At 42.9% G+C, this 27,366-nt stretch overlaps 2 protein-coding genes across 3 annotated transcripts in view; one reads left to right on the forward strand and one right to left on the reverse strand.

The window, feature by feature from the left end:
* LOC137871665 (gamma-aminobutyric acid receptor subunit rho-3) overlaps positions 1 to 13,988 on the reverse strand; it is a 19,078-nt gene extending 5,090 nt beyond the window's left edge. Inside the window, exons 1-2 of one of the 2 annotated variants that reach the window (XM_068709535.1) lie at positions 13,446 to 13,988; positions 7,556 to 7,668 (exon numbers count right to left, since the gene is read on the reverse strand). In XM_068709535.1, the coding sequence (XP_068565636.1) occupies positions 7,556 to 7,668; positions 13,446 to 13,495 (163 nt within the window). In that variant the 5' untranslated portion in view covers positions 13,496 to 13,988. Of the gene's footprint in view, positions 1 to 7,555; positions 7,669 to 10,580; positions 10,724 to 13,445 lie in introns of those variants that run through there. The other variant, XM_068709534.1, reaches the window with a different exon arrangement.
* Positions 13,989 to 14,205: 217 nt separating this feature from the next.
* hhla2b.1 (HERV-H LTR-associating 2b, tandem duplicate 1) lies at positions 14,206 to 25,755 on the forward strand. The gene is made up of 8 exons (XM_068710266.1): positions 14,206 to 14,542; positions 16,896 to 17,150; positions 20,364 to 20,708; positions 21,919 to 22,203; positions 22,359 to 22,685; positions 22,870 to 22,977; positions 23,809 to 23,868; positions 24,349 to 25,755. Exons 2-8 carry the CDS (start codon positions 17,081 to 17,083, stop codon positions 24,438 to 24,440), a joined length of 1,287 nt encoding a protein of 428 aa, XP_068566367.1. The 5' UTR covers positions 14,206 to 14,542; positions 16,896 to 17,080; the 3' UTR covers positions 24,441 to 25,755.
* The last annotated feature ends 1,611 nt before the right edge of the window (positions 25,756 to 27,366 follow it).

The following is a 27,366-nucleotide window of genomic DNA, read 5'->3' on the forward strand; positions in this document are numbered from 1 at the left end:
GTATTTTAATGAGTATTTTCACTGTTGAAAACATCCATTATTACATGAATTCTAATTGTATTAGGCTACATAGAGTTGTTGCACTTTAAAAGAGTTTTAACCTACATGCCTAGAGAAGGCTTTCTGTCCCTGAATGTTGTTAGTTCTGGTTCCTCACTGGTTTAATGTGTTGTCATTTTATTAAATTGGTCTCAAAGACCAAGAAAATGAAAAAGCTTTTTGACCTGCAAATCACTAAAACCATGTCTGCTGGTTGAGTATCCGTAAACAAACACCGGTTGGGTCCGTGACCTCCGTCTGGACGTGGTTTACCGGCTTACATTCCTGTGTTCACCCTAAAGGCCAACGAGGGAAACAAATAAAGTACTCAAAAGTGTCTGTGTGCCTCTTTGTGGACGTAAAGTGTGTTAATTCCACTTGAATGTTAGCAGGCCGGCAGCTCAATAAACACTTTATTTAATGAAGTTCATCTGACAGCCAGGACCATAAAGCTCTGGCTGCAGCGCAGCTTTGTCCCGGTTTGACACACATAAAGACAAACAAACCCACCGGCGGTGCGGACTCAACATTAAGCGTAACCCCGACGACGAGGGCTCTTTGGTGGGAAAAATCCTGAAGCAGAAGGTCAGTCTCTCTCCTTCTCCCTGCTCTTTACTGCTTTCCTTTTCTCACGTCACACCCAGTTTACAGAGCGACGCGTGCAGAACGAGGTCCGGCTCAGCTTTCTAGATCCATGTGATGCAACATCAACACTGAGCTCAGAAATATGTTTAACACCTTTATTTCTTTATTCACAAAAACATGTGTAACCTTCTGCTTCCTTGGCACCTTCATCACACAGGACCCTGAACATCAGCTCCCTGACCAAGGAGCGTGTTAGACCTGCATTCTCTCTAGTGTCCAGCAGGGGGCGACTCCTCTGGTTGTATAGAAGTCTAGTCTAAAATGACTCTACTTCTCTCTTGATTTATTCCCTCAGTAAACATTATAAACATGAGTTTATGGTCTCAATCTCTAGTTTACAGTCTTCTTCAATACAGCATGATGTTCATTTAGTACATTATGCTCCATTTAGAGTCAAACAGAGCAGAAAGCAGGGGATGATTTAGGGGCGGGGCTTACTGTGATTGACAAGTTGCTACCACAACATTGTCAGAGTGTTTTCACTTCAGGAAAGTTAAAAAAACAAGAAAGCGACAACCAAAAACCAAGATGTCAGCGGCCAAAATGTTAAAATCTCTTCAGCTTCTGTTAACCACAGACCTTATTTCAGACATCTCACCAAAATCACATTAAAAAGACGGGAAATGCCACAAAGTTGTTTAACATATTTAAAAAAACAACAACATTCAGAGCTGGAACCCCACAAGCCACCAGGCCAACCCCCCCCACCCCCCCCCCCCCCGCAGTCAACCAATCGCTCTGCTGAGAAGGTGATTGGCTCCAGAGCCCTGCGAGGCGGGCAGGAAGGATTTGCGGCCGACCCCTCCCACCCGGTCAACCAACTGTTGAAGTCGCTCCCCTCCGGCAGGAGGCTGCGGTCCACCAGGACAAAACCTCACGCCACAAGAACGGCTTCTTCCTGACTGCAGCCGGTCTCCTCAACAAGGCCCAAGACCCCCACTGGACCAGACTCCCATCCCGCCCCCCCATAGACATGTTGCATGAACATAAAGTCTCCAAACTCAACGAGATGCATGAGCGCACATTTTTTGCAAATCTTTTTTGGTTATTATTTTGCACATTGCAGATATTCCTCATTACTGTGAACAGCGGTTGAGACGCAACCGCCACTGAGGACCAGATCTAAAGTCTATGAATGACTGAAGAAAAACAACGTGGGCAGCGGTTCAGATCCAGCAACTGCTACTTCTCAAAGACTCGTAAATACTTCTAAATGGATTCTACGGAAAATCTACCCTGTTTCAACACTGCGGTGGAGAACCCTGGTCAACTCCGGGCATGCATCTTTTTCTAATCAGCTGACGTAAACAAGTTGATGAGGAAGAGGCTTCTACTGCGGTGCTCGAATTACGCCGTGGCTTTTGGGGGGAACGCAGTGTTTGGGGGGGAGGTGGGAGGATGCTGTACACATAAAGGATATACATGCACAAATATACTATCAATACATTTCAATTTATACTGAAAATATGTAGCCTGAGACAACAACCAAACAGAACGACTACGAAGAGACACAAAACAACCAAAAAAAGACACAAATCGACTAACAGAAGACACAAAATGACTACAAAAACACACAAACCGACAAAGAGACGAAAAACAACAACAAACTCTAAAGTCTGTGTGTTCTGCTGCTCTGTAGGAGAGCAAGTTGGACCTTTTTATTATCTGAGTTCAGGGGCCCGTTGCCTCATAATGCTCCCATGGCTGCACCATAAAAACATCCAGAGGTAACGCTGCAGTGATGGATGTCCACAACAAGAAGAGACAGCGCTGTGTCACAAATGATCAGATCAGAAACTGTAATGCATGAATTAACATGCGACAAGTTATTTATATCGGGAACTGAAATATACAAGAAAATATGAATGTATACAGAAAGTTTGAGAAGGAAAGAAAAACATGTGGTCAAACCAGGAAACTGGAGGAGAAGTTCTTCCTGTTCAGCCTGTTTCACTAACTGAGAAAATCACATTTCTTTCTGCACTGTTAGGCAGCGTCATTAGTGAGGTTAGTTTTGCGATAGACAGCCTGTGTTTGTTGAGCATCAGTGAAACAATGCTGCCAACTCTTCCATCTGTGCCATGGATGGATTACTGAACTACCAGACAAAGGCCCAGGGGCCCAGTGTGTCAGGGGCCCCGCTGACCTTCACCTACAAGATATCTGTCAAAGAGCCACGAACCAAGCGGGAAGAGACTCTAAATTACCACAAAGAAACATAAAACAACTACAAAGAGACCGAAACAACTTCAAAGAGATGCAAAAAGACTCCAAAGACATTCAAAATAACCACAAAGAGACACAAAACGAACACAAATAGACCAAAACAACACCAAAGACATGCAAACCAGCTGCAAAGAGATACAAAGAGACCACAAATAAAGACACACAATGACTATAAAAAGGCAAAACTTTCAGAAAGACATTATATGACCACAAAGAGACACAAAACAACCACAAAAAGACTCAAAACAGACAAAACGTTACTACAAAGAGACACAAAATCACCAAAACAATTCCAAAGGGATGAAAACTAGCTACAAAGAGACACAAAGGGATTCGGCACAACTATGAAAGGAAGCAAAACAACCACAGAGAGACACAAAACGACCACAGAGAGACATAAAATGACCACAGAGAGACATAAAATGACCACAGAGAGACACAAAACAACCACACAGAGACACAAAACAACCACAGAGAGACATAAAATGACCACAGAGAGACACAAAACAACCACACAGAGACACAAAACGACCACACAGAGACATATAATAATCAGCGTTTTAGAATAAGTCTTTTGATCTCCGAACACAATAAGTCTGCAGATAGATGACTGTCATAAGCAGCATGATGCAGCTTTGGGGATGTTTCTGTGTTTGATTTGACTCTCCAGTAGAAGGAGGGTGGAGGAGGTGAAAGGTGGAGAGGGATTAAGAGGTGACTCTCTGAACGTCACACTCCTACACAATCCATACGGACTCAACTCAGTCATGTGTGACACTGGACGCTTGGGCTGAAACACGGCCATGTAATCAAAGCTCTGAAGGTCTCACGCACACACACACACACACACACGCACACACACACACACACACACACACACACACACACACACACACACACACACACACACACACACACACAGACTTTATTTACTAAACCTTTAAAGAACCACACCAGTGGTTTTCTCTACAAATAACTGATGTTTTACATCACAGAATTCTTTTTGTTTTAAGATGTATTTTAACTGCAGCTACAAGCAGCCATTGTTGTGTTGTTGTGTTGTTGTGTCGTTTAATTTCTGTACAGTGAAAATCATTTTCGTCACATCCATCTGGCAGAATGTATGTAACAGTGGTGTGATGTAAAAAGTACATTTAGTCAGGTTTGAGAAATTTAAGATACTACGTCGTCACTTTTTTGACTGAAACCATTCTGTCTTTTAGAACCTTAACTAATTAGTTTCCTAATCCTAACCAATCATTTCACAACGTTAACCACGTAGCATTGTGTGTTTCTGCAAGCGTCAGAAACGTGGTTGTTCAATGTATCTTGTGGTTTGCAGACACTTACAATAGTCAAGAACTGAAGTAACTGCTATGTACGTTCAAGACTAAGATAATCTAGTGGATTGTATTGATGGATTAAATGGTGTCAAAAGTTGACAACTAACTCAAAATCAATAGCAATATTTTATATCTGTCGAACCAGATTTTTTTTAATGGCAGGAATTAATTTGCCAATCGGAGCCAAGTTTAGTTCCCTGAAGCTGGGGACAGTCATGGTCACACAGGCAAGAGCTGCAGTCAAAATACACAAGTGTTTGGAAGACGACCGGTAGAAACACAGACGCTAGTAAAGCAGTGACGAGGATTCGCTCTCACGACGTCTCGCTGAAAGAGACCGAGGAGTTTGTGGGGATTCGTTTAAGTTTACAGACGTCCTGTAAAGGCTAACCTCCTTGTAGAAACACTACCTTAACATGTGCAAGAAGTAACAAGAAATGTCACACGGAGTATTTCAGGACTGTGGAGGGAATGGTTTTGATTCTTCAGACACACACACACACACACACACACACACACAGCAGCTATAGGCTTATCTGATGCACAAAAAGAAGAGATTTTCCTTCAGTGTTAAATTATAGTGGGTGGAAATGCCACAGGGCCGTGGGACAGACAGTGGTGCTTTTGTTGTCCCCACCCTGAAGGACAGGACGGCAACCAACCTTATAGACCGAGTCTAGTAGAAGTACTGCCTTACTTCAGAAGGCTTTATACTTTATACTCCACTGCATGTATTTTACAGTTTACTCTACAAATTAAGATTTTTATACACAAAACATATGACGAGTGTACGAAATATGATGTTTAGTTATAAATGTAATCAGTTCAATAATTAATTAGTCAATTGACAGAAACTCAATGTGAATATTTGCTGCTTTTCCTACGTTGTTACGCTACGCTACGCTGTTACGCTGCTACGCTGTTACGCTACGCTGCTACGCTGTTACGCTGCTACGCTGTTACGCTGCTACGCTGTTACGCTGCTACGCTGCTACGCTGTTACGCTGCTACGCTGTTACGCTGTTACGTTGCTACGCTGTTACGCTGCTACGCTGTTACGCTGCTACGCTGTTACGCTGTTACGCTGCTACGCTGTTACGCTACGCTGTTACGCTGCTACGCTGTTACGCTGTTACGCTGCTACGCTGCTACGCTGTTACGCTGCTACGCTGTTACGCTACGCTGCTACGCTACGCTGTTACGCTGCTACGCTGCTACGCTGTTATGCTGTTACGCTACGCTGCTACGCTGCTACGCTGCTACGCTGTTACGCTACGCTGCTACGTTGCTACGCTGATACATTGTTACACTACGCTACGTTGTTATGCTACGTTGTTACGCTATATTGTTACGCTACGTTGTTACGCTACGTTGTTACGTTGTTGTGTTATAGCAACAGTTTGAGAAAATATGATTGGTTCAAGTTACTATCTGCAGCTTTAACTACTTATAGTAGTAATTTTAATTTAATGTAACTTCATACTTCATATTACTACTTCATTACATGTATGACTACAGAAACTTTAAAAACCCAATGATGAGGTTTATAAAATATGTAAATTATGATTGTTTTTATTATTGATTAACCTGCTGATTATTTTCTCCATTAATAGTTTGGTTTATTAAACAAAACAAGACATCGTCATTAAATGTTTCAACCAACTGTTGACCAATTTACTGTCAACTAAAGCTGTAAACTAGCTCTAAAAATAGAGATAAAACCAGAACTAGCTTCACCTCAGCTAGCTACTGAATTGAAATGCTGCTTACATTAATGCATCAGTAATAATAATAAAGATTGAATGACCTCACATATGCAAAAAAATTGTCTGCTTTGAGGTCAGACCTACAGGATCCTGTGCAATAATTATATTCACACTTTTCCAATAAATGCATTTATTTATATTAATTAAACATTTCCCTCAGAGATGCATTGAAGGAAGCAGACAGTCTCCTAAAAATGGAAATATTCAAGTAGCAGAACATTAAAAAAAATGAGTAAATGTACTTCATTACTTTACTTTACTAGATACTTTGATACTGACAGATAATGCGTAGATACTTTACGTTCATCTCTTTTAATATTGATTAAATATCTCATTCAAAGGAGCATATTTGAATGAACTGTTTGCAGCTATTGTCGTGTTTGATACCGATGATCTCCATCGCAGACGTCAGTTTGTTTCCCACCCCTCCATCTGCTCCAGACCTGGAATATAATCCAGATTAATGCACACGAATCGACACACACACACACACACACACACACACACACACACACACACACACACACACGCACACACACACACACACACACACACAGGCACTCATTATATTGCCAAACACACACACAGGGACACACAATCACATTTGAGTGAGCACACAGAGTCCTACTGTATTTCAAATGCATTAATACTCTCTCTCTCTCTCACACACACACACATACACACACACACACACACACACACAATGGTGTAATCTGGGTCAGTGTTGGTGATTTTCGGATCGACACATCCGTTGTCTGGGTGACCCAGTGCCCATCATCACATCATCAAACCAGCGCGTACGCATCATCAGCGTGGGACGACGTGTGAGCGGATTAAATCTTTAGGGATGAAATGAGGTGTGCCTTTATGTGTGTGTGTGTGTGAGAGAGAGAGAGAGAGAGAGAGAGAGAGAGAGAGAGAGAGAGAGAGAGGGTATTTCTCTCTTTGTGAGGACATGTTTCAGTTTCCTCACTGCTCCAAAGGACAGTTTGAAGATGAGGATTTGGTTTCATGATGAAGGTTAGGTCGAGTCCATCACACAAAGACATTTACAACCTCACTCAACAAAATGTTAGAAAAGGGTTTAAAAATGATTAAGATAAAATGAAAGTATTTTTTAAAAAGATGGGGAGAATTATAAAGTTTAAATATTTACCTGCACATTACAGGTGTGGAATAATACTACAAATATATTAAGGTTAAGGTTAAGAGAAGAGAAGTTTGTCAATACATAAATAGGAGGATGTATACATGTAAATAAATAGAATTAAAATAAATGCTAAAAAAAATATTGTAGAAAGGATATTTCCCATTATCAGTAAACGTGATAAAAAATAAAAGGTAAACATAAAATAAAGAATATATTTAAATTAATACAAATTTAAATTCATAAAAGAGCTGTTAGTGATGAGGAACTTACAAAGGAGCACGTGTGGTTAAAGCAGTATCAACCACTTTGTTAACATGTGGACATAAACAGGTGAAACAGGAATAAGGCGTGTCCTCACAAGTGTAGAGAGACAGTGTGTGTCTGACCTCCGAAGCCCGGCCTCATAGCGAAGTCGTGCTCCTCGATCCTCAGCAGCTGCTCGGTCTTTATCAGCAGCGTCTTAGTGCTGTCCTGCCTCTTCAGCTTGTAGTCAATACGTCTGCACACACACACACACACACACACACACACACACACACACACACACACACACACACACACACACACACACACACACACACACAGTGTTGAGTGATTAGCTGCTTTATTACGGTTAAAGTTTACAACGAACCAATCGATCAATGGAGAACATATCATGAAAACCATCACTAATTAATCAGTAACATCCTGCTTTTACATGAATGCATGAGTAATAATAACACATTCATATACTATATAATACTAGAAATGTGTGGTGTTAGTACTATTACTGTTACAGAGTATTTTAAGGGTGTGGTATTAGTACTTTTACCGAGGTATCTGAATACTTCCTCCACTGTTTAGAACAGGAAGTGTTGAGTGTATTTGTGAATTAGCTTCAGGGTTTGAGGTTAAATGTGGTTTGTTTGTTTCAACGTTAATTTAAGGGATTATGGAGACAGGATTTGGCTCAAACACACTGACCTCACAATGTGTGTGTGTAGGTGTGTGTGTGTGTGTGTGTGTGTGTGTGTGTGTGTGTGTGTGACTTTCAGAGGCTTTTCATTCGTCAGCAGAGAAACTCTCAAACAGCTTTTATCTCTTTTCCCACTGCGTGTTCACCTGTGCACCACACCTGTGTGTGTGTGTGTGTGTGTGTGTGTGCGTGTGTGTGTTAACCCGCTCTAAACACACACACACACACACACACACACACACACACACACACACACTGTAATTACCCCTCCTACACCCTGAGCGTGGTGTCGTCGGGGTTTCCCTGGTTGAATGTCAGACAGTCACTCTACAGTTTATTTAAATAAAGTGTTTTCTTGACGTCACCACGTGGAGATACCAGGCTGGATCTGTGACGTCACGTTTAGATATTTACAGCTTCACGGTTCATTCGTGACCTTTGACATCTACAGACAGTCCACTCCCTCTGACATTCAGGACATTTTTTTAAATGTATAGAAAAACAGTATAGAAGCATAATCAGGAAAATGTAGTTAAAGTTGTTTTGTTATATTTTGTTAGTTGCAGCCAAGTTGTCATTTTACTTTCTGCACATAAATTGAATTTCAAAGTTATTGGTTTTTAAATTCAGTCAGAACGACGAAGTATATTAACTGGTATATATTGTATTAGTTATATGGTATAATATTATAGTATGTCATAATAATAATAATAATAGTATAACAAGCTAGAAAGTCTACAAACAGGACTTTCACCTGTCAAGTAAACGTTGACTTTACCCTTATTACGTAACGTTAAGAAAGTACGCTAAGGACAGTAGTTATGTATTTACGGTAGTTATGTATTTATGGTAGTTATGTATTTACAGTAGTTATGTATTTATGGTAGTTATGTATTTACAGTAGTTATGTATTTATGGTAGTTACGTTGATGTTCAATATATCTGCGGTTTGCAGAAACATTCAATGCTGTTTATCATACCGTTCTCTTAGTTAACTTGTATTAATCAAAACCTGCAGAAATGCAGACGAGGCCGACCAGACTCATTGAAACGATCTCATGTTAAAAGTCTTTTAGTATTTCTCTCTCTCTGTAGTGTCATCCTGATGTCACCACCGAACCCTCCTCCCACCAGAAGACTGAGGACATGGCCTTGGTGGGCAGACAGAGGAGGACGACATCTGCCAAGGGAGAGGAGAGATAATGTGTGTGTGTATATATATATATATATATATATATATATATATATATATATATATATATATATATATATATATATATATATATATACTCTGTTTTGTCTATTCATTGTTGTTAGACATCCGAACCATCCGTGGGGAAAGAGCTCTATCCATTCAGCTGAATTATTACAAACTGTCTGTTCATTAAATATAATTTTTATATTTAAGAGTTTTCTCATCTCGGTTATTTCTCACAGGGAGGTTAAAAAGAGTATTTTCCACCACACCAACAGTTTTTCGGGTGACAGTTGTTTGAGCTGGATTTGTAAAGTAGAAAGTAGCATGAAAATGAAATTCTAGTATCTCAAAATTGTGCTCAGGTGCAGTACTTGTGTAAATGTACTCGGTCATATTCTTCCGGTGTGACTTTGCTTTAATCTCTGTTGTTTCTGCCCAGTTCATCCCACAGATCAGCTGTCAGTCACACAATGAGCAGAACAATAATCAATGATCAGTGATCAATGTTCAGTCCTCTCTAATCCTTAAAGTGGTTTGAATCCTTTCATTGTGAGTTCATCTCCATGTTTGGACCTTGTTAGAGAACTGCAGCTTCATTCTTTCAGATCCTCACTGAGACAAATGAAACCAGTTTGAAGTGCTCTGTCCTCCTCAGTCCTCTGAGCTTTAACAACATGAGCATCACATTTAGGGAAGACCGTCGCTGTGAGCTCACTTCTTTAAATAAGATAAACCCACAGAGGTTCTTTTTCTGTGAAACAGGGAAGTGAAAGTGATCAAACTGTGGGAACTTCTAAGTGACGTGTTCGTTGGAAGTGAAGTGAAGTCAAGCGGGGAAGTCCCGGGTCAAGTCCCGGGTCAAGTCCCGGGTCAAGACAGGAACGTCAAATGCGCTCTTCACCAAATCTCATGCCTCTTAACAACAGTCATAATATATTACAAAAAGCATGACTGCGTTTTAAAATGTGTATTTATTTGTCAAAAGTGGTGATCAAGTCGAGTCTAAAGTCATCAAATTTGTGACTCAAGTCCACATCTCTGCTAATTAGCACACGCTAACTCAGATGCTGTGCACAAACACAACTCCAAATGAATGCTAACGTTGCTACGTGTCTATAAATATGAGCTTCATGAGGTGACGATATGTTGATGTTGACATGTTTACTTGCTGCACTCCCGCCCAGAAAACACTGAAGTTTAAGAAGCACAGACAGCAGAGAGAGATGCTGCCAATCATCTGCATCATCTACTGACTCACCCTCCAAACTTGAACTTGCTGTTCTCCCCGAGGAAGACCTCCTTGTGCTTCCTGCGGCCGGAGCTGCGACCGCCGGACGCCCTGGCGACGAGGCTGGCGGCGGCCAGAGTCAGAGCCAGGCAAGTCAGCAGGTCCACCTTCATGCTTCACAGGTTCCCCCGCCACAGCCGACGCGACACCAGCATCGCCGGGTCCACAGCGACCCCCACCAGCTCCACCAGGTCGACAGCGACCCCCACCAGCTCCACCAGGTCCACAGCGACCCCCACCAGCTCCACCAGGTCCACAGACTAACGCTGGTGGTCCTGGTCAAACATCCCACATTCCTCAACCGGAGAGCTCCAGAACGAAGACAAAAGCATGAGTTCCTCTTGAATGCATGTGTGTAAATGTTCCTACATGCAGCTCCTCAGTCTGCAGCTGAACATCTCTAGGACTCTTCTGCTGCTTCATTCACTCCTCCCGTCTCTCCGTCTCTCCGTCTCTCCCGTCTCTCCGTCTGTTTTATCTGCAGATTTTTTTTTCTCTGATTAAAATCGATATGAATCTATTCCTCGCGGCGATGGAGGAATGACACTAATTCCACCCTAATCCTCTTATCTGCGGCCACAGCAATCTTTCACTAACCTACAAACAGTCACACACACACACACACACACACACACACACACACACACACACACACACACACACACATCAGGATTTTCTCAGCGGGACAATAAAAAAACAAAACAGGCACCTGGTGTGATTATATGGATTATATGAGGCTAGTGCTCACCTCCACATTGTGTGTGTGTGTGTGTGTGTGTGTGTGTGTGTGTGTGTGTGTGTAGAGAGGTTATTTGTGCGTGAAAATGAATCACGGGTTTGGAAGCAGCTCAAACAACCAATCGGCCGAGATTTAATCTGAGCTGGAGTGGAGCGAGATGCGTCTAATCCAGCCTCACCTATAGCGCCTTCCCCAATTTACACCTCTGGAGGACATAATCCTACACACACACACACACACAGACACACACACACACACACACACACACACACACACACACACACACACACACAGACACACACACACACACCTGTACTTCTATCCCTGTGAGGACCCTCTTTAACATAATGCATTCTCCAGCCCCTTTCCCCTAACCCTTTAATCATCACAACTAAAAACCTGAGCCCAGTTTTAACCTCCGGTTCTGAAGAGTGAAGTCAGAGCTTCAAGTGTTAAAGCTGCATTCTCTCAAGTGTCCAGCAGGGGGCGACTCCTCTGGTTGTATAGAAGTCTAGTCTAAAATGACTCTACTTCTCTCTAGATTTATTCCCTCAGTCACCGTGACCCCTGACCTCCCCCTGAACCAGAACACCAGACTGGTTTTCACCGGTTCACGTGTTTCCAGGTGGTGATGTGAGTAACCGAGGCTTCCCTGAAATAAAAGAGACCAACGGATTCAGCAGAAACTTCCCAGCTTTAATGAAGGCTGACTCATCCGGGGATTGTTTCATTTTCCCCTTTTTCAGCTGAACTCGACAGAGCAATGACTTCATGACTTCATGACTTCAAGACGTCTCCACACGTCTCCACACGTCTCCACACGTCGACCATGTCTTTCATGTGATTCTAAGCCTCCGAATATTGAAGGTAAACAGAGGAAGTTGAGCCTCCGTGTATCCGAGTGTGTTTAATCTCAGCAGGTGTTGGCTGTTTGACACACACACACACACACACACACACACACACACACACACACACACACTTGTACTTCTATCCCTGTGAGGACCCTCTTTAACATAATGCATTCTCCAGCCCCTTTCCCCTAACCCTTTAATCATCACAACTAAAAACCTGAGCCCAGTTTTAACCTCCGGTTCTGAAGAGTGAAGTCAGAGCTTCAAGTGTTAAAGCTGCATTCTCTCAAGTGTCCAGCAGGGGGCGACTCTTCTGGTTGTATAGAAGTCTAGTCTAAAATGACTCTACTTCTCTCTTGATTTATTCCCTCAGTAAACATTGTAAACATGAGTTTATGGTCTCAATCTCTAGTTTACAGTCTTCTTCAATACAGCATGATGTTCATTTAGTACATTATGGAACATTTAGAGTCAAACAGACCAGAAAGAGGGGATGATTTAGGGGCGAAATTAATATGTTTGTTAGGTAAATCACATACATGAGCTCAGTAATCAACCTAAATAAGATAAATGTTAACGTAGACGGGACATGATAGATTTTTTTAATCTTTATACTGAGTGTCTGTTTAAAACAGAGGAACAGTGATCAAGTCTGTTCTTCTGATCGTTAACAAAGCAGCTCCACTATTTCTTAGAGAGAATTAAGGCAGAAGAGATAAAAGGTTAAAGTCGCCCCCCCCCCCCCCCCTTCTTACTACAGGTGCCTGACTTTAACTTGAGCTACTCGTGCTGCGTTACATTTGATTTGGGAAGTCGGAAATTTCAACTGGAACGCCGCCTCGGAAAGTTGGACGAAACCCAACCAACCCGTGACCTCAAAAATCCAAGATGGCCGCTAAAAAAAAATAATTAAAAAAAGCTTTTAATAATATGCTGATTATTATATGCTTATTATATGATTATTATATGATTATTATATGCTTATTTATAGACTGGCTTTTATGTGATGTCGTTGCTTTTCTGTTTTGTTTTTATTTGTTGATTTTACTAAATGATTCTATTCCTCAGTTTCTGTTGTTGTTATCATCACTCTTTGCACTTTGTAAACTCTGTTTTTAAAGGTGCTGTATCAATAAAGTTATTATTATTATTATTATTATTATTATTAGGCACTTCAGTACAAACCGAACAGTCCAACTGCCAAGACGACAAGAGAAGAATGAGTAAAAAGAGAGTAATAACCTGGCTGGAACAAACCCCGTTAAGTGTTCCTGACTCGGCTGTGATGTCATTCCCGGCTCCGATTTCTGATTTCCGAGGTAACCGGAACGCAGCGTCACCGTGACCCCTGACCTCCCCCTGAACCAGAACACCAGACTGGTTTTCACCGGTTCACGTGTTTCCAGGTGGTGATGTGAGTAACCGAGGCTTCTCTGAAATAAAAGAGACCAACGGATTCAGCAGAAACTTCCCAGCTTTAATGAAGGCTGACTCATCCGGGGATTGTTTCATTTTCCCCTTTTTCAGCTGAACTCGACAGAGCGATGACTTCATGACTTCATGACTTCAAGACTTCAAGACGTCTCCACACGTCTCCACACGTCGACCATGTCTTTCATGTGATTCTAAGCCTCCGAATATTGAAGGTAAACAGAGGAAGTGGAGCCTCTGTGTATCCGAGTGTGTTTAATCTCAGCAGGTGTTGGCTGTTTGACACACACATACACACACACATACACACACACACACACACACACACACACACACACACACACACACACACACACACAAATAACTAAAACAGCTCTGCTCTTTGAAAGCAACACCACTGACATTTGATGGGAGGAAACATTGACTCCTCTGGAGGGTCGTGTGTGTGTGTGTGTGTGTGTGTGTGTGTGTGTGTGTGTGTGTGTGTGTGTGTGTGTGTGTGTGTGTGTGTGTTTGCCAATCACAACCAAACTCCACCCATTCAGTGGGTGTGTGTGTGTGTGTGTGTGTGTGTGTGTGTGTGTGACCGTACGCTCCCTGCAGTATGTGTGGTGAAATGTTTGCTGCCTATTCTCTAAATAAACCTGTTGATCCAGTCAACTCACTCAGCCTCAGGAGGAGACCGGCTCCCCTTCCTCCTCTTCCTCCTCTTCCTCTTCTTCCTCCTCTTCCTCTTCTTCCCTGTGTTTTCATTATAAGTGGAGCTCCGGTTGAGTCACTGTCAGTGAGTTCTCAGCTTTCACTCACGCTTTCCTGGCATGTCAGTGACAGATTTCCCTCCGGCAGCAGCTCGGTGTGATACATCAGGACTATAGAGAATGTTTGCCTGTTGATGTCCAGAAGCTTCTGTAAGTACCAACTTTACTCCATGAATACAGTGCTTTTTAGAAGGATACTACTACTACTACTACTACTACTACTACTACTAGTATTAAAGACTCTTGTATGAGAATCCAAAGTGATCAGCAGCTAAAAGAAGGCTTTAGTGCCGTGATGAAGCTCTAAAGCTGCACAGAAACGTCTACAAATACACATTTCATTCATTAGAAGTGATCAGCTGATGAGACACAAACTTAAATCAGTGTGGTCCATTATCAAAGCTGCTTCTAGAGGGGAGGAAGGCTTTAACATACGCTCACCTGGGATGACAATAACTGGAATGCTCTTATAAGAATGTACTATTAGTGGCGTAAACGTTTAATGAGGGACTGAGTTGGTTGTTCACGGATACAAAGTGAAGTTAAGGTGAGAAATCTTTGACAATAAAAAGCTTTTATTGTCTCGATTCTGTGTGAAACATGAGAACGGTTCCATATAAATACACAGCATATCAAGGCTGAAGCTTTTATTGTTTGATACGTGAAGGTCTTGTGGGATGGGCTTGGTGTTTGACGTGACAGGAACACTCACAGACGTATGTGTGTCAAAGAGTCATCGCTAGTATCTTAATAACTCTAATAAATGGGTTATTAACTCAGAATGAGCTGCTTTACAGAGCTGCTGTATGTTTTACAGGCAGCAGTGATGTGTGTTGCTGCACAACTCTTCCTTCTCTTATTGTTGCATTCTATTATATATTCTATTATATTCTTTTGTGCACGTTACTTGTTGCTTGCAAGAGTTATCGTTAGTGTTTTAATAAGTGTTATTAAGACGGAATAAAGAGTTATTTGCTTTAGAGGCAGCAGAATGAGTGACGCGTCTTCCCGCAAGACTTTATTACTTGCCGTTGCATTTTCTCTTACTTTATGTATTCTTTAATATACAAACTGAGCGTGGAGCACCTTGAGTTTAAGATGAGCTGGAGGCTTAATAATAGACATAATAATAACTGTGGTGTGAATAGAGGACGAGCTGCTGCTGTGTGGTTGAGAGTGAGTGACGTGTGGCTCATTGAGGGAGAGATAAGACGCGAGTGCACCGCAGGTCAAACAGTTATTACCAGTTATTAACAGTTATGACGAGTAATAAATCTGTCACGGAGGTTCAGAGGAGGCGTGGTGGGTTCAATGATGCACTGATATTAATATTAATATATGAATCCATTTTAACATGAAGCACACCGAGTTTAAGATCATCTGGGACTAAAGAGATCAAAGAGTTAGCTAACTAGTAATAAAGGTGTTATAAACCATTAATAAAGCTTGTTTGTTGGTAGTGATTTTATTATTCTCCTGCAGCAACGTTAATGTTTGATGTGAAGAACAATGAACCTCATCTGACCCTGAAGACTCAAACAAGTTTGATCTGTTAAAAGATTAATCATTTATATTTTGTGAGGAATTCAACTCTCCTCCAGTGCAGATCAAAATCAGTCAAACTGGTATTTGTGAAGCACCTTTCATTCAGGTGAGTGTACTTCAAAGTGCTTCACTGACGAGTGTGGACTGAGAAAAGAAATGAAAGAAAAAGAAAATGAACAATTTGAGACAATAAATTGATGAAATAGAATTATAAGCTATAATAACTAGTATTAGTTTAAACGGCGTGAAATAAAAGATTCTTTTAAATCTTTGATTTCTTCCGTCAGCTCTTTGACAGACTGAATGTTTCGCTGCAGGACACAAAGACAAAAGTCTCACTTCGTTCACGCTCTTCTGTTACCAAGAGCAAACATGTTGAAGAACATCCAAGTGCAGCTTCATCTTCTTCTTCCTCCTCTTCCTGCTGCAGAGAGCAGTAACTCTGATGTGCAGTGAAACACTTAGAGGAGAAGAAGGCTCCAACGTAAACACATGGAGGCTGCACGCCACCTCCATCACATTCACTTTGTGTGCGTTTCTAACAAAAGTACCCTTCGACTAATCCGTTTATCAGCTTCACGCCCGAGCGCCGAGTTCACCCGTTTGTTTTCAGAGGGTTCAGATAGCGTGGCGACAACGTGAGAGCAGTTTATCGAGTGTGAGCCGCGGACGGATCCTCTTCCTTCACTCTTATCGAGCCGCTGAGAGATAAAACACAAGCGCAGGATGAGATACGACGAGGAGAAGAGAAAGAAAAGCTTTTCAGAGATGAAGAGTTCAGCCACAAATCTCTCTTTTATTTCTCTTTTATTTCTGAGATGAAAAAGCCAAATCCTCAGAGAGCTGCACATGTTCTGTCACGTCTCACGCTGTATGTCTTCCTGTGTCCACTTCAGAAGGAATGTCTCTAATTATGCCTTTTTTTTTTTCTCCTGTGTCTGATGCTGAACCCACCCAGAGAGATCCAAGGAAAAACTACAAACCTGCAGAAGAGAGAGAGAGAGAGAGAGAGAGAGAGAGAGAGAGAGAGAGAGAGAGAGAGAGAGAGAGAGAGAGAGAGAGGTGAGGGGTGGGGGAGGACCTTGGTGCTGAAATCAGCAGCATGGACTGAAGCCGTCTGCTTTCTGAGGGTAAACTGAAATCATGTCAGCGATACAGACCTGGGCCTGCTTCCTCCTCTGGGTCGGCTTCGCCACGCAGGACAAAACCCCAGGTGAGCGAAACAAACGCCTCTTTGTCCAGCAGCCCTCAACTGATCTGCAAGCAGTTCATCAGGAATTCAAAAGGGTTCTTTACAGGAACCCGATACGCAGAATATAATCTGGTGCAAAGGAAGGGATTTCTTCTTTTGCACAATCTGAGAAGCGTCCCAAATTACTCAACTTCAAACCCTGACGTCAGGTAGGAACTATTCGTCCGGCGGAGCCAGTGAGACAGCAGTGAAACAGCTGGAACATCTGTCTGGGCTTCATGTAGCTCTGACCGTCATCCTCTCCACGGATGAGATCTGGAGCGGAAAAGAAGGAACGATGAGCTTCGTTACAGAAAATGTAAAACGCTGAATATTCACACAAAGACAAGAAGAACTCAGAGAGAGCAGCTAGCAGGAGTCTCATCCAGAGTAGCTGCCGATCCAATCCTCCCGTTTCTTCCTGACGCGTGTTCTCCTGGATTACATCTCAGAAGAAACACTGCTTTGGTATCTCTAAGCATCAAAAGTTCTCCACAAACAGCAGTCTCCTCTGACAGCTGTGTTTTCTACGACCTCGACCTCCTTCATGCGTTGAGGAAACCTCAAAAGCAAAACGTAATCAACGACCAAATACATTTCCGTCGTAACGTAAAAGATCACCAGTGAGTCGACGTCTTTGGCAGGAAAACGATGCTTTCATCAGCTTTCATAGCCGACGTGTCTTCGGATGCTGTTTGCACTTCAAACAGTGTCGAGAGAGAGTTTGTGTTTGTGGGCTGCAAAGTTATCAAGATTGTGGTATCACCAGTTCTGTAATCTCACTTTTTAAGTACTCATCTGATTATCTATCAGTGAAATGGACTCGATCGAGTGTTGATTCTGTTAAATAAAGGCGCGTGTGACGTTAATGTTCCACAGTGTTCTGGCTGCCTTGGAGAGCTTCGTGTTTGCTCAGCAGATTGCACAAAAGACTTTCTGCAAGGGCACCAAATGTCAGGCCGCCCCGCGCCACGGGAACCGACTGTCACCTGGCTGTCAGGTGAACCGCTCGAACGCTGCGCTGCGTTTCTGCGCTGCGTTTCTGCGCAGCCGTGAGTCATCGCTAAGCCCGAGATTTATGAGAGGAATGAAGGGAACAGCTGTGGGCTGGCAGCGACAGTCAAAACAGGTCGGCGCTGAAAAGTGAAAAAAGCAACAATTAATCCCTCCAGTCATCCGTGTGTTGTTACGCCAGTAACTGCCTCGCATTTGTTCAAACACGTGTGCAGCACAAACAAGACGATTCTGGAACCAAACCAACAATCTGATCTCACTTCTGGCTCCAAACGTCGCCCTGCTTTCTGGTGTGTTTGACTCTAAATGGAGCATAATGTACTAAATGAACATCATGCTGTATTGAAGAAGACTGTAAACTAGAGATTGAGACCATAAACTCATGTTTACAATGTTTACTGAGGGAGTAAATCAAGAGAGAAGTAGAGTCATTTTAGACTAGACTTCTATACAACCAGAGGAGTCGCCCCCTGGTGGACACTAGAGAGAATGCAGCTTTGAGAAACACTTCTCAGAACCGGAGGTCTGTTATCTACCAGCATCAACACTGTAAGGAAGGTAAACTCACTATAGTCCATCTCTTGGTTGATTCGATTGCCTCCCCAGAAACAAAATTCTCAAGATGCATCAAAAATGTTTATTCACAATTAATTTTTTGTGTCACGGCGTAGCGTCAAGCGTAGCGTTCCAAAGCACCTTGGATGTAAAGAAACACACATGAAGCTCTTAACTGGAAACATTTGACTAAACAAGAGATCCGAGCCGAGATCCTTACTAATAACTTAAGCATACTTTCTTACCGGTCAGGGTGTAACCAAACGGGCTTAAGCACGCGTTAAGAAAACGGTTCACTCTGTGGTCAAACAGTCGGGGGATTATACGAACAAGGAAACAGGTTTTACTTGCTTTCATGGTGTTTCTTGACTAGAATATTGCTTGAACTAGCCTCAACATGAATGTTTGGTCATGAATTAATGAAGAAATGTGTCATTTACATGTATTTACCGATGTCCCTTCAGGCTCAAACAGCAGCACCAATCAGAAATGTTTGAACACACAAACCATGTGCTCAATGCCCTCATCTACAGCACCGTTACTGTTACTTTTATGATTTCTATCATGTGTTTTCAATCAGACTGGTTATTGTCTTCTCTTGATGTCCCAAGGAGGTGTGTTAGAACTAGAAACGTCTATTTTCCAGGAATACGGTTTGATTTCCTGTTTAGGGTCAAAGGTGTGTCTCGTCACTGCCCACCAGGGTGTGTTGCAATAAAGGGAAGTGAAGGGAGAATAATCCTCCTCATCACCAGAGTCATGAGGCCTGTGACGACGGCTCAATCTGAAGGAAACAACAGAGTGGAGGCATCAGCGGAGCGGGGACGATATCTGATGGGCAGCAGCGTACAACAGAAAGGAGCACCTCGAAAAAGAATGCACCGCAAGTCGTAGACATCCCACGATATCCGCGTGATCGTGAACGAGGAAGTATAAAGAGCAAACAAACCCACACAGAGTGGGCGGGTCCAACGTCCAGCGATCTTTCAGACAGGAGGCCGCTGTTGTTCCCGTATGAGCAGGAAGTCAACGTTGTTTTTATCACATAACTTGCGTACTTCAGTAGCAGTACTTCCGTAGAGATTTTAACCCAGATGACATCTTTTCCTGAACTTAACTCAGTATTTCACCATCTGCTCCTGAACCTAATGAAGTAGTTGTGTTGCCTAAACTATGAAGATGGAAGTTTACTGTTGCTGGTCCTTTGTAGGAAAACACACAACAGATGTGTCGTAACTTCTCATAGGATGTAAAACGAACTGCAGTACGAGGACACAGCCTGCGATGCATTTGCCGTTCATGTTACTAAACTACAAAAGTTTAACAACCTCAGAAACCTCCCTGATATATAATAACACACATTTAAAGGGCCGGTGCGGGGGATTTGGCGCCATCTAGTGGTGAGCTTGCAGGTTGCACCAACTGAAACTTTTTGCGTGCAAAGCGTGCAGAAGAACCCCACAACAGTCTCTACCCAGAGCCAGTGTTTGTCCGCTCTGGGCTACTGTAGAAACATCTCCGTAAAGAGGTGTTTCGATGTGGTTATAAACGGCACAATGATTCTTATTTCCAGGTGATTATACAATGAAGAAGTCTCTCACCCGGACTCACCGGTTCTCGTTTCAGACGTCACGGTGACGTGCTTCATCTCGGAGGAGTGCGTTCTGCCCTGCAGCTTCCAGCCGGGCAGCAAGGAGACCGTCGAGTGGTTCAGACAGGAAGTGATGGTGTACAAGTTTGAGCGGGAAGACGGCGACGGCGACGACAGCAATGGCGGCGACAGCAGCGAGGAAGAGCACTTTGAGCACGAGCAATTCGCCGGCCGCGCCTCCGTTTTCCCGCACTTGATATCTCGCGGCAACGCCACGCTGATCGTCCGGAGGAGCGGCCTGAAGGACAGAGGCACCTACAGGTGTCACGTTCACACCTCACAGGGAGAACACAACGCCAAGGTCATCGTGAAGGTGGAAGGTGAGTCTGGGAGGAAGAACTGTTAGGACGCAAATGCTTGGTGCATTATTCAGAATTTGATGTAGTTCATGTTAACATAATATTCCGTTTGTATTTTTTGATTTAGGTCTTATTCTTAATGTAGCATTTTCTGATGAAAGCACGTGGATTATATATTGATATTATTCAGGTTTCAGGAGCATATTATAATATTTAAACTTAGGTTATCAGGGATTTTGTCTTTTTTGGAATAAGAGAAAAAACAGGAATATTTGGTGCATTTAAACGTAGTCAGTGTGGTGAGAACACAAAGCGGACCAATCACAGAAATCTCCATAATTATGCAGAATATATATATATATATATATTTTCAACAGAGCAACCCGCCTTGTGTACTTCCAGTGTGTTGTTATTCATGACATACTATGAGATCAAGTTGTCATCTTTAAGACGTCAGTCGTCTGGTTACAGGTGTGGTTTAATACCACGACAAACCGTCGCTAACCGAGTGTTTTCACACTCGGACCGACAGACTGGTGTTGTTTTAAAGTGGTAATCCTTCACATGTCTGTGGTGCTTTAACTTCATAAGTCTGCAGTCTTTGGTCCTGACGTGCTAGTTGTTTTTAGAAATGTGTGCATAATTCAATATTCTTTTATGGGAACGTCGCCACAGACACCCAGTTCATAATACTGCAAACATGATGCAACATTTACTGAAATGAAAATCTTAAATAAAGAAGGCAGTCGATAATAATTCCAAACCACGAAACGTTGAACCGATGCAACGCTAACTTCCTGTTATCTCTTAGCATGCTAACACGCTAAGAGAGTTAGCTCCTGGTCTCAGAGAGGCGCCTGCAGGGCTGCCGACTCTTTACTCTTGGTTTTTTTTTTTTAACAGTAATTCCCTGTTTTTACTCTAAATATCAGGTGTATAATTACTCCAAGCCTCTCTGATGTCCCTGCCAGCATCTGTATTCCTCTAAGAGGCTCTGAGGTGAAATCAACAATAAGGCTTTTCATTTAGCATTTCCAACGTTTGTAAGAACAGTAATATTGTTATATTATAACAGAGCTCCATTGTTATCGGCATGAGGCTGATGTCAGGCTATATTGGGCGCTGGCCTTTAGAGTCTGTCATCAGGGGGCTGCTGGGAAACATTTCAGCATGCTGAGTGTGTGTGTGTGTGTGTGTGTGTGTGTGTGTGTGTGTGTGTGTGTGTGCGTAGCACCCATCCGAGGCCTGTCTCTGGAGCTGTCCCGGCTGAGCGGGTACGAGGAGATGAAGTGCATCGTCCGCGACGTCTTCCCGGCGCCTCGCGTCACCTGGGCGACCGAGCCGCCCACCTTTGAGGACCTGCGGCCGGTGACGCGCATGCTGGCCGACAAACTGGGGCTGTACACGGTGGACAGCCGCCTCAAGAAGCTGAACGGCCAACCGGACCTCATCTACATCTGCAAAGTCACAACCTCCTACGGGGGTCGGGCCTGGAGCTCCTCACTCAGGGAGAGAGGTACGAATGTATTTAATTTAGAGGGTTTATGTGAAAGATGCTCGTCTGCAGGCCGGGCTGCTAAATGAAATATACTGCACATGTTTTCCAAGTAATCGTTGAATCTTAAACGATGCTTTAACTTGCATGTATTGGTTGATGTCTCCCTCTTGTAGAGATAAGAGGAGCTCAAGGGAGAGACCTGACCATCCCCTGCTCCGCGCCTCCTTACCTGAACAAACCCTTCCTCCACTGGAGCTTCTCCAACGGCAAAGACGCCTCCCACATCCTTACCTACGACAGCCGGTCCGGGGACAGCGTCTCCTCGCCGCCGTGGGACAACCACGTGGAGCTGGACGGCTTCAGGGTCCCGTTCGGGGACGGCTCCCTGCGGCTGATGGACCCGAAGTCCTCGGAGCACACGGGCAGCTACACCTGCGTGTTCTCGCTGCCGCACAACACTCACACCGAACGCACCGTCGTCACCATCGACGAGCCCGTCGGTGAGGTCGCACAAACACAAAACACTAGTTGTTAATCAAACACACAGCAGGACACGGAGCGTTTGTTGGGGACTATTTTCAGGGGAGGAAGATTAACAAGAACACATACAAACAGCTGCTGTCATTTCAGGTTTAAAAAGTGTGTATTTATGCTGATTAATGCGCATTTGTTACCTGTGTGCAGGTGGGCGGAGCACTTCAGAGGAGCCGTCTTATTGGTGGGTAGTCGGTCTGGTGATCGCAGTGCTGGTCGCCGCTCTGGTCGGCCTGCTGGTCTACCTGAAGGTCAAAGGTAAACATGGACTCCTGCAGACGTGGACGTTAACTGACAAAAAGAAGATCGCTTGACTGCAACTCAGGACGAACATAAATACAATACGCATTCACCTAGGTTCTGACTGGGAGAGGGCAGAACTAGTCTGGTTCTGGTCCTGAAGTCATCATCTACACACTTCACACGGAGATCACTTTAAGACATTTTAAATTTTTTAAGTTTTAAGTTCAACATGTTTGTTTGGTTCTTGGTAGAAGATGAGAAAGAATAAGCATATTTTCCACAATGATTACTTAATTTAGCATATACAGCGATTACTTCATCAAAAGTACAAGTACTCGTTGTGCAGTAGAATGGTCCTCAGTGTTACATTAACAGTATTGATTTATTGTACCACCGATGCGTTACTTTGAACGCAGCATTGTTCATGTTGAAATACTTTAAAATTCTACTGAAGTAAACAAGCTTCTAATTACATTGTGAAATAAACTGAAGCTTCCGTCTCGTAGTGAATGTTCAGAGTAGTACATCTACTCTTTCTTCCTGTAATAAATAGAATATACCTATTCATAATACTGTAAAAAAAACATATTTATTAAATGTTAGAATAATCAATATTACAGCTGTTTTTAAAGGACACACCCAAACGGGTCACACCAGTTACCAGTAATTACATCCGGGTCACGCCTGGTGTTACCCGGATTCACTCTGAGAAACGAAGGTGTTCACTACGTGAGGACGAGGAACGAAAAGAACAAGGAAGTTTGGATTTGTTTTCCTGTGAGCTGCATGCCTGTAGGCTGTACATGTGCTTCAATCAATCACTCTGTGTCTTTGCTCTGTCCTCAGGAGGCTCCTCCAAGCCCAGAAACGACCCCGAGGAGGCGACAGAGCTGCATCTAGTCAAAGGTCTTTAAATACAACATGCACCTCCAGAACACGACCCTAGAGGGAGCCGGAGAGTTTCCATACCGTGATAACTTATAGGCAACAACACTTAGTCTACTCATTGATAGAACTGTTGCTGCAGGCAGTTTATTAATGCATAGTATTTATACATTGACACACAAACACTGCTGACATCTACTTTAGAGTGCGTTATAAACCATTTATTACATGTTTGTATGCTGCTTATGAATGCTGAATAGTGGGACTTAAAGTTGTAAGTCTTGTTCTCTAAAATCAGCTTTTTGTTTCTTGTGATATTAATTATTCAACTGCATTTTGCAAAAAACTAAAGTTTTAAACGTCGCTACTTTCAGCTAATGGGGACCAATAAAATGGGAACCGATTGTCAATGATGCCAGGAGAGAACCGTCAGCATTAGTCTTCAAAGCTCAACGTTATTACCTTTGTGTCTTCATTCAGAGACGTTCTCTCTCTCCTCAGACTCGACGGCCGGGGGGAACCTGAACGAGAGCAGCCCGTTGACGGTCGGGGGAACCAACGGACAATCAGGCCTCCAGACGGCTCTCAGCTAACCTGAGAACAAACAACACCACCTGAAACTAACGCACTAACAAAACAAACATGCACACAACTTCACACTGACGAGGAACAAACTGCTTCTTAGAAACAGAAATATATTTTAAACTGCTACTTCGTCATATTTGGTTGTTTTTCTGGGGAACTACTTTTGTGGCTCCTGTAGATTTTAGAGAAAAACTCGCTGACGTGTAGAACATGAACTCTAAAGCCTTCAGCGTCTTCATGCAGGGTTTGTGGACCCGGACAGTGCAGCTATGAACCTGCTGTTGGTTCAGGAAGTCTTTAAAAAGGAAACAAGAACCCGAAAGACGGATTCGTTTGGACCAGAGGAGCAAAAAAGGTCTGGATTTAGTTCATGGCCCCAAAAACGTCCCAGCTCAGTGAGCAGTTCTTTCCAAAGGCTCAGGGGCCGAAGAGTTCAAAGAGCTGAACGTCGCTCTGCCGTCAAAAAACAAACCGTGTGGCAGCAGCTTGTGTACAGATGGAAGGTCTGGACCCACCAGAAGGTAAGGCAGGGTATGGGTACCTTTAAAAAGGTATTGACAGAAACAACACAGTGACAAGTAGTATCGAAACTTCTCCAGTCAAACGATATCTGCACTCGGTCCTTTTCGTACCCACAACTTAAAAAAAGAGACTATTTGTATGATTTTGCTCGCAGCCAATCACCGCAAATTCTTTGATTCAATGCGACTTGTGAGGCAGCTGCTTGTCGCTAACAGTGCTGACAATTGTAACAGTGCTGACAATGGTAACAGTGCTGACAATGGTAACAGTGCTAATGTATGTAACAGTGCTGACAATGGTAACAGTGCTAATGTATGTAACAGTGCTGACAATGGTAACAGTGCTGACGGAGGTAACAGTGCTGTCAATGGTAACAGTGCTGTCAATGGAAACAGTGCTGACAATAGAAACAGTGCTGTCAATAGAAACAGTGCTGACGGAGGTAACAGTGCTGATGGAGGGACATTCACACCGTTTATTCAAAAGACACACCATCCGTGAATGGTGACTGACTTCCCGTTCGATGACCGTCACACTGCATTTAAACCTTCACTGACTTGAAGGATTCTCTAAGAGGTGAAGCTCCTACTGTTTCCTGTTTGGATTATATAAAGAAAACGAATGTGACTCTAAACCACCGATGTGACTGAACAACACAGAGAGATGACGTTTTATTTGATCAACATTTAATCTGCAGCAGACTGAAATAGTTTCTCTTTTTCTCTGCGCTGCCACACGCACTTGATCTTTCACAAATGTGTCATAATTAATGTAATGTTATTAAAAAGACTAATCACTGAAGGTCTGTGTCTGTTTTTATCTGAGATATGACAAAATCTCAAGATCAAGGAAGACGTACTATCTAGCTTCTGATGAAGTTGTGCTCAGTTGTCACATCCAAAAACTCGTTAACAACTGAGCAAAGCAAGTTAAAAGCTTAGACAACGTTCTCCTCATGTGTGGCAGCAAAGTAACATCCGCTCTTAAATTCTGTGGCGGAGGATGGAACTCTGCCGTCATCTGTATTCTCTACCAGCCTCACCTCATGTCACCTTCATGCTCTCATCCTCCATCAACAGCTTGGAGAATTCACAACAGGGGATGTCACCAAACGTTAAAGATGAGGAGGCTGCAGAAACTATGCAAAGATTAAATCAGAAAGCTTACGAGCTCCAGTCCAACCAAACCACAGGCTGGAACGAGGTCAAACTGAATTCAATCAGAGTTGAAAACAAAGAGACAAAGAACAAAAGAACTGGGCTGGTTCGTGGAGTAACCGGCTAGCGAGGAAGTGATAACAGGTGAGCAAAAGGTCAGCTGATGAGAGAAGGGTTAAACTATTTAGGGAGGGGCAGCCAATCAACAAAAGCAGGAAAACACAGAAAAAAGGCAAGGAAGTAAAACCAGACAGGACTCAAGGGGAGAGGCAATTTACTAAATAAAAGCAGCAAACAAAATCTGCAAGAACAACGTGAAAGAAACACAAAATCCTCTAGAAAGATGCCTTTAAAAAGTCAGAGAGCAAAGAGCCAAACTGTGACTCATCCCTGAAAATGAAACTACAGACGTGAAGATTATAAGACATCAATGATTGACCGGCTGATAGTTTAGAGTTGGCTTTTTTCCTGTTATAAACCCAGTTCCTGAATAAACATGATGGTAGATATTTGTGCTCATTGAAACCTGAGTGTAGTCGCTGTCTTTAAGAGTTTCCTGCTGGTCGAGTGTTCAGTCATCAGATACAGTCACACTGTATCTGATGACTGAACAGTGGGTGGAGGCCATCTGGAAATAAAGGAGATGAAGAAACTATTGAGCAAGTTGTGAGTAATTGACAGTTGGCTATGAAGCAAACTGGACCTCCCTCTGCATACAGAAGAGATCAACTCTGGGAAATTAAGTTTTGCAAATTTCTCTGTAACTTTCAATTATAATTAGAAAAAGTGGTCTTTAAATATGAAAGTGAGTTTTGTTGTCTGAACCAAACTAACAACCCAATCCCAGTCTCCACCCTCACGGACTCACTGACTTTGTGGCGCGCCCCCGCGAAGTCCGTGAGGGTTTAGTACTTCCTCACTGTCAAATCCTCAAGTGTTTGAGTCTCTCTCAGACATTCTCTCTCAGCATGGGATGCTAACTTAACCTCAGGGAATTACCCAGAAATCATTGCAAGGTGACGTTAAACACGGGGTAATCGGTGGACGCATGGAGCAGTAAAACAAAGTAAACAAAGAGGACGATCATGTGTGAGTTCAGTCTTATTAAATTTACACAGAAACATTAAGGGTTAAAGATGGAACAAAAAAAACACATTTATATATTTATTCATCAAATATTTGATTTTGTCATTGAAGCTGTTTTGACAAAAACAAGTAAATAGATGATGTGAAGTCACCTCTCATCTTGAGCTGA

Source organism: Cebidichthys violaceus, unplaced genomic scaffold (genome assembly GCF_023349555.1).
Source record: "Cebidichthys violaceus isolate CVI_PGR_0920_01 unplaced genomic scaffold, fCebVio1.0.p SCAF_15, whole genome shotgun sequence".
Lineage (NCBI taxonomy): Eukaryota > Metazoa > Chordata > Actinopteri > Perciformes > Stichaeidae > Cebidichthys > Cebidichthys violaceus.

Excerpts from the sequence above, each read along its gene's own strand:
- hhla2b.1 (XM_068710266.1), top strand. The coding sequence starts at position 17,081 with ATGTCAGCGATACAGACCTGGGCCTGCTTCCTCCTCTGGGTCGGCTTC. Across the intron at positions 17,151-20,363 it reads CACGCAGGACAAAACCCCAG|ACGTCACGGTGACGTGCTTC; the intron begins GTGAGCGAAACA and ends TTCTCGTTTCAG. Across the intron at positions 20,709-21,918 it reads GGTCATCGTGAAGGTGGAAG|CACCCATCCGAGGCCTGTCT; the intron begins GTGAGTCTGGGA and ends GTGTGTGCGTAG.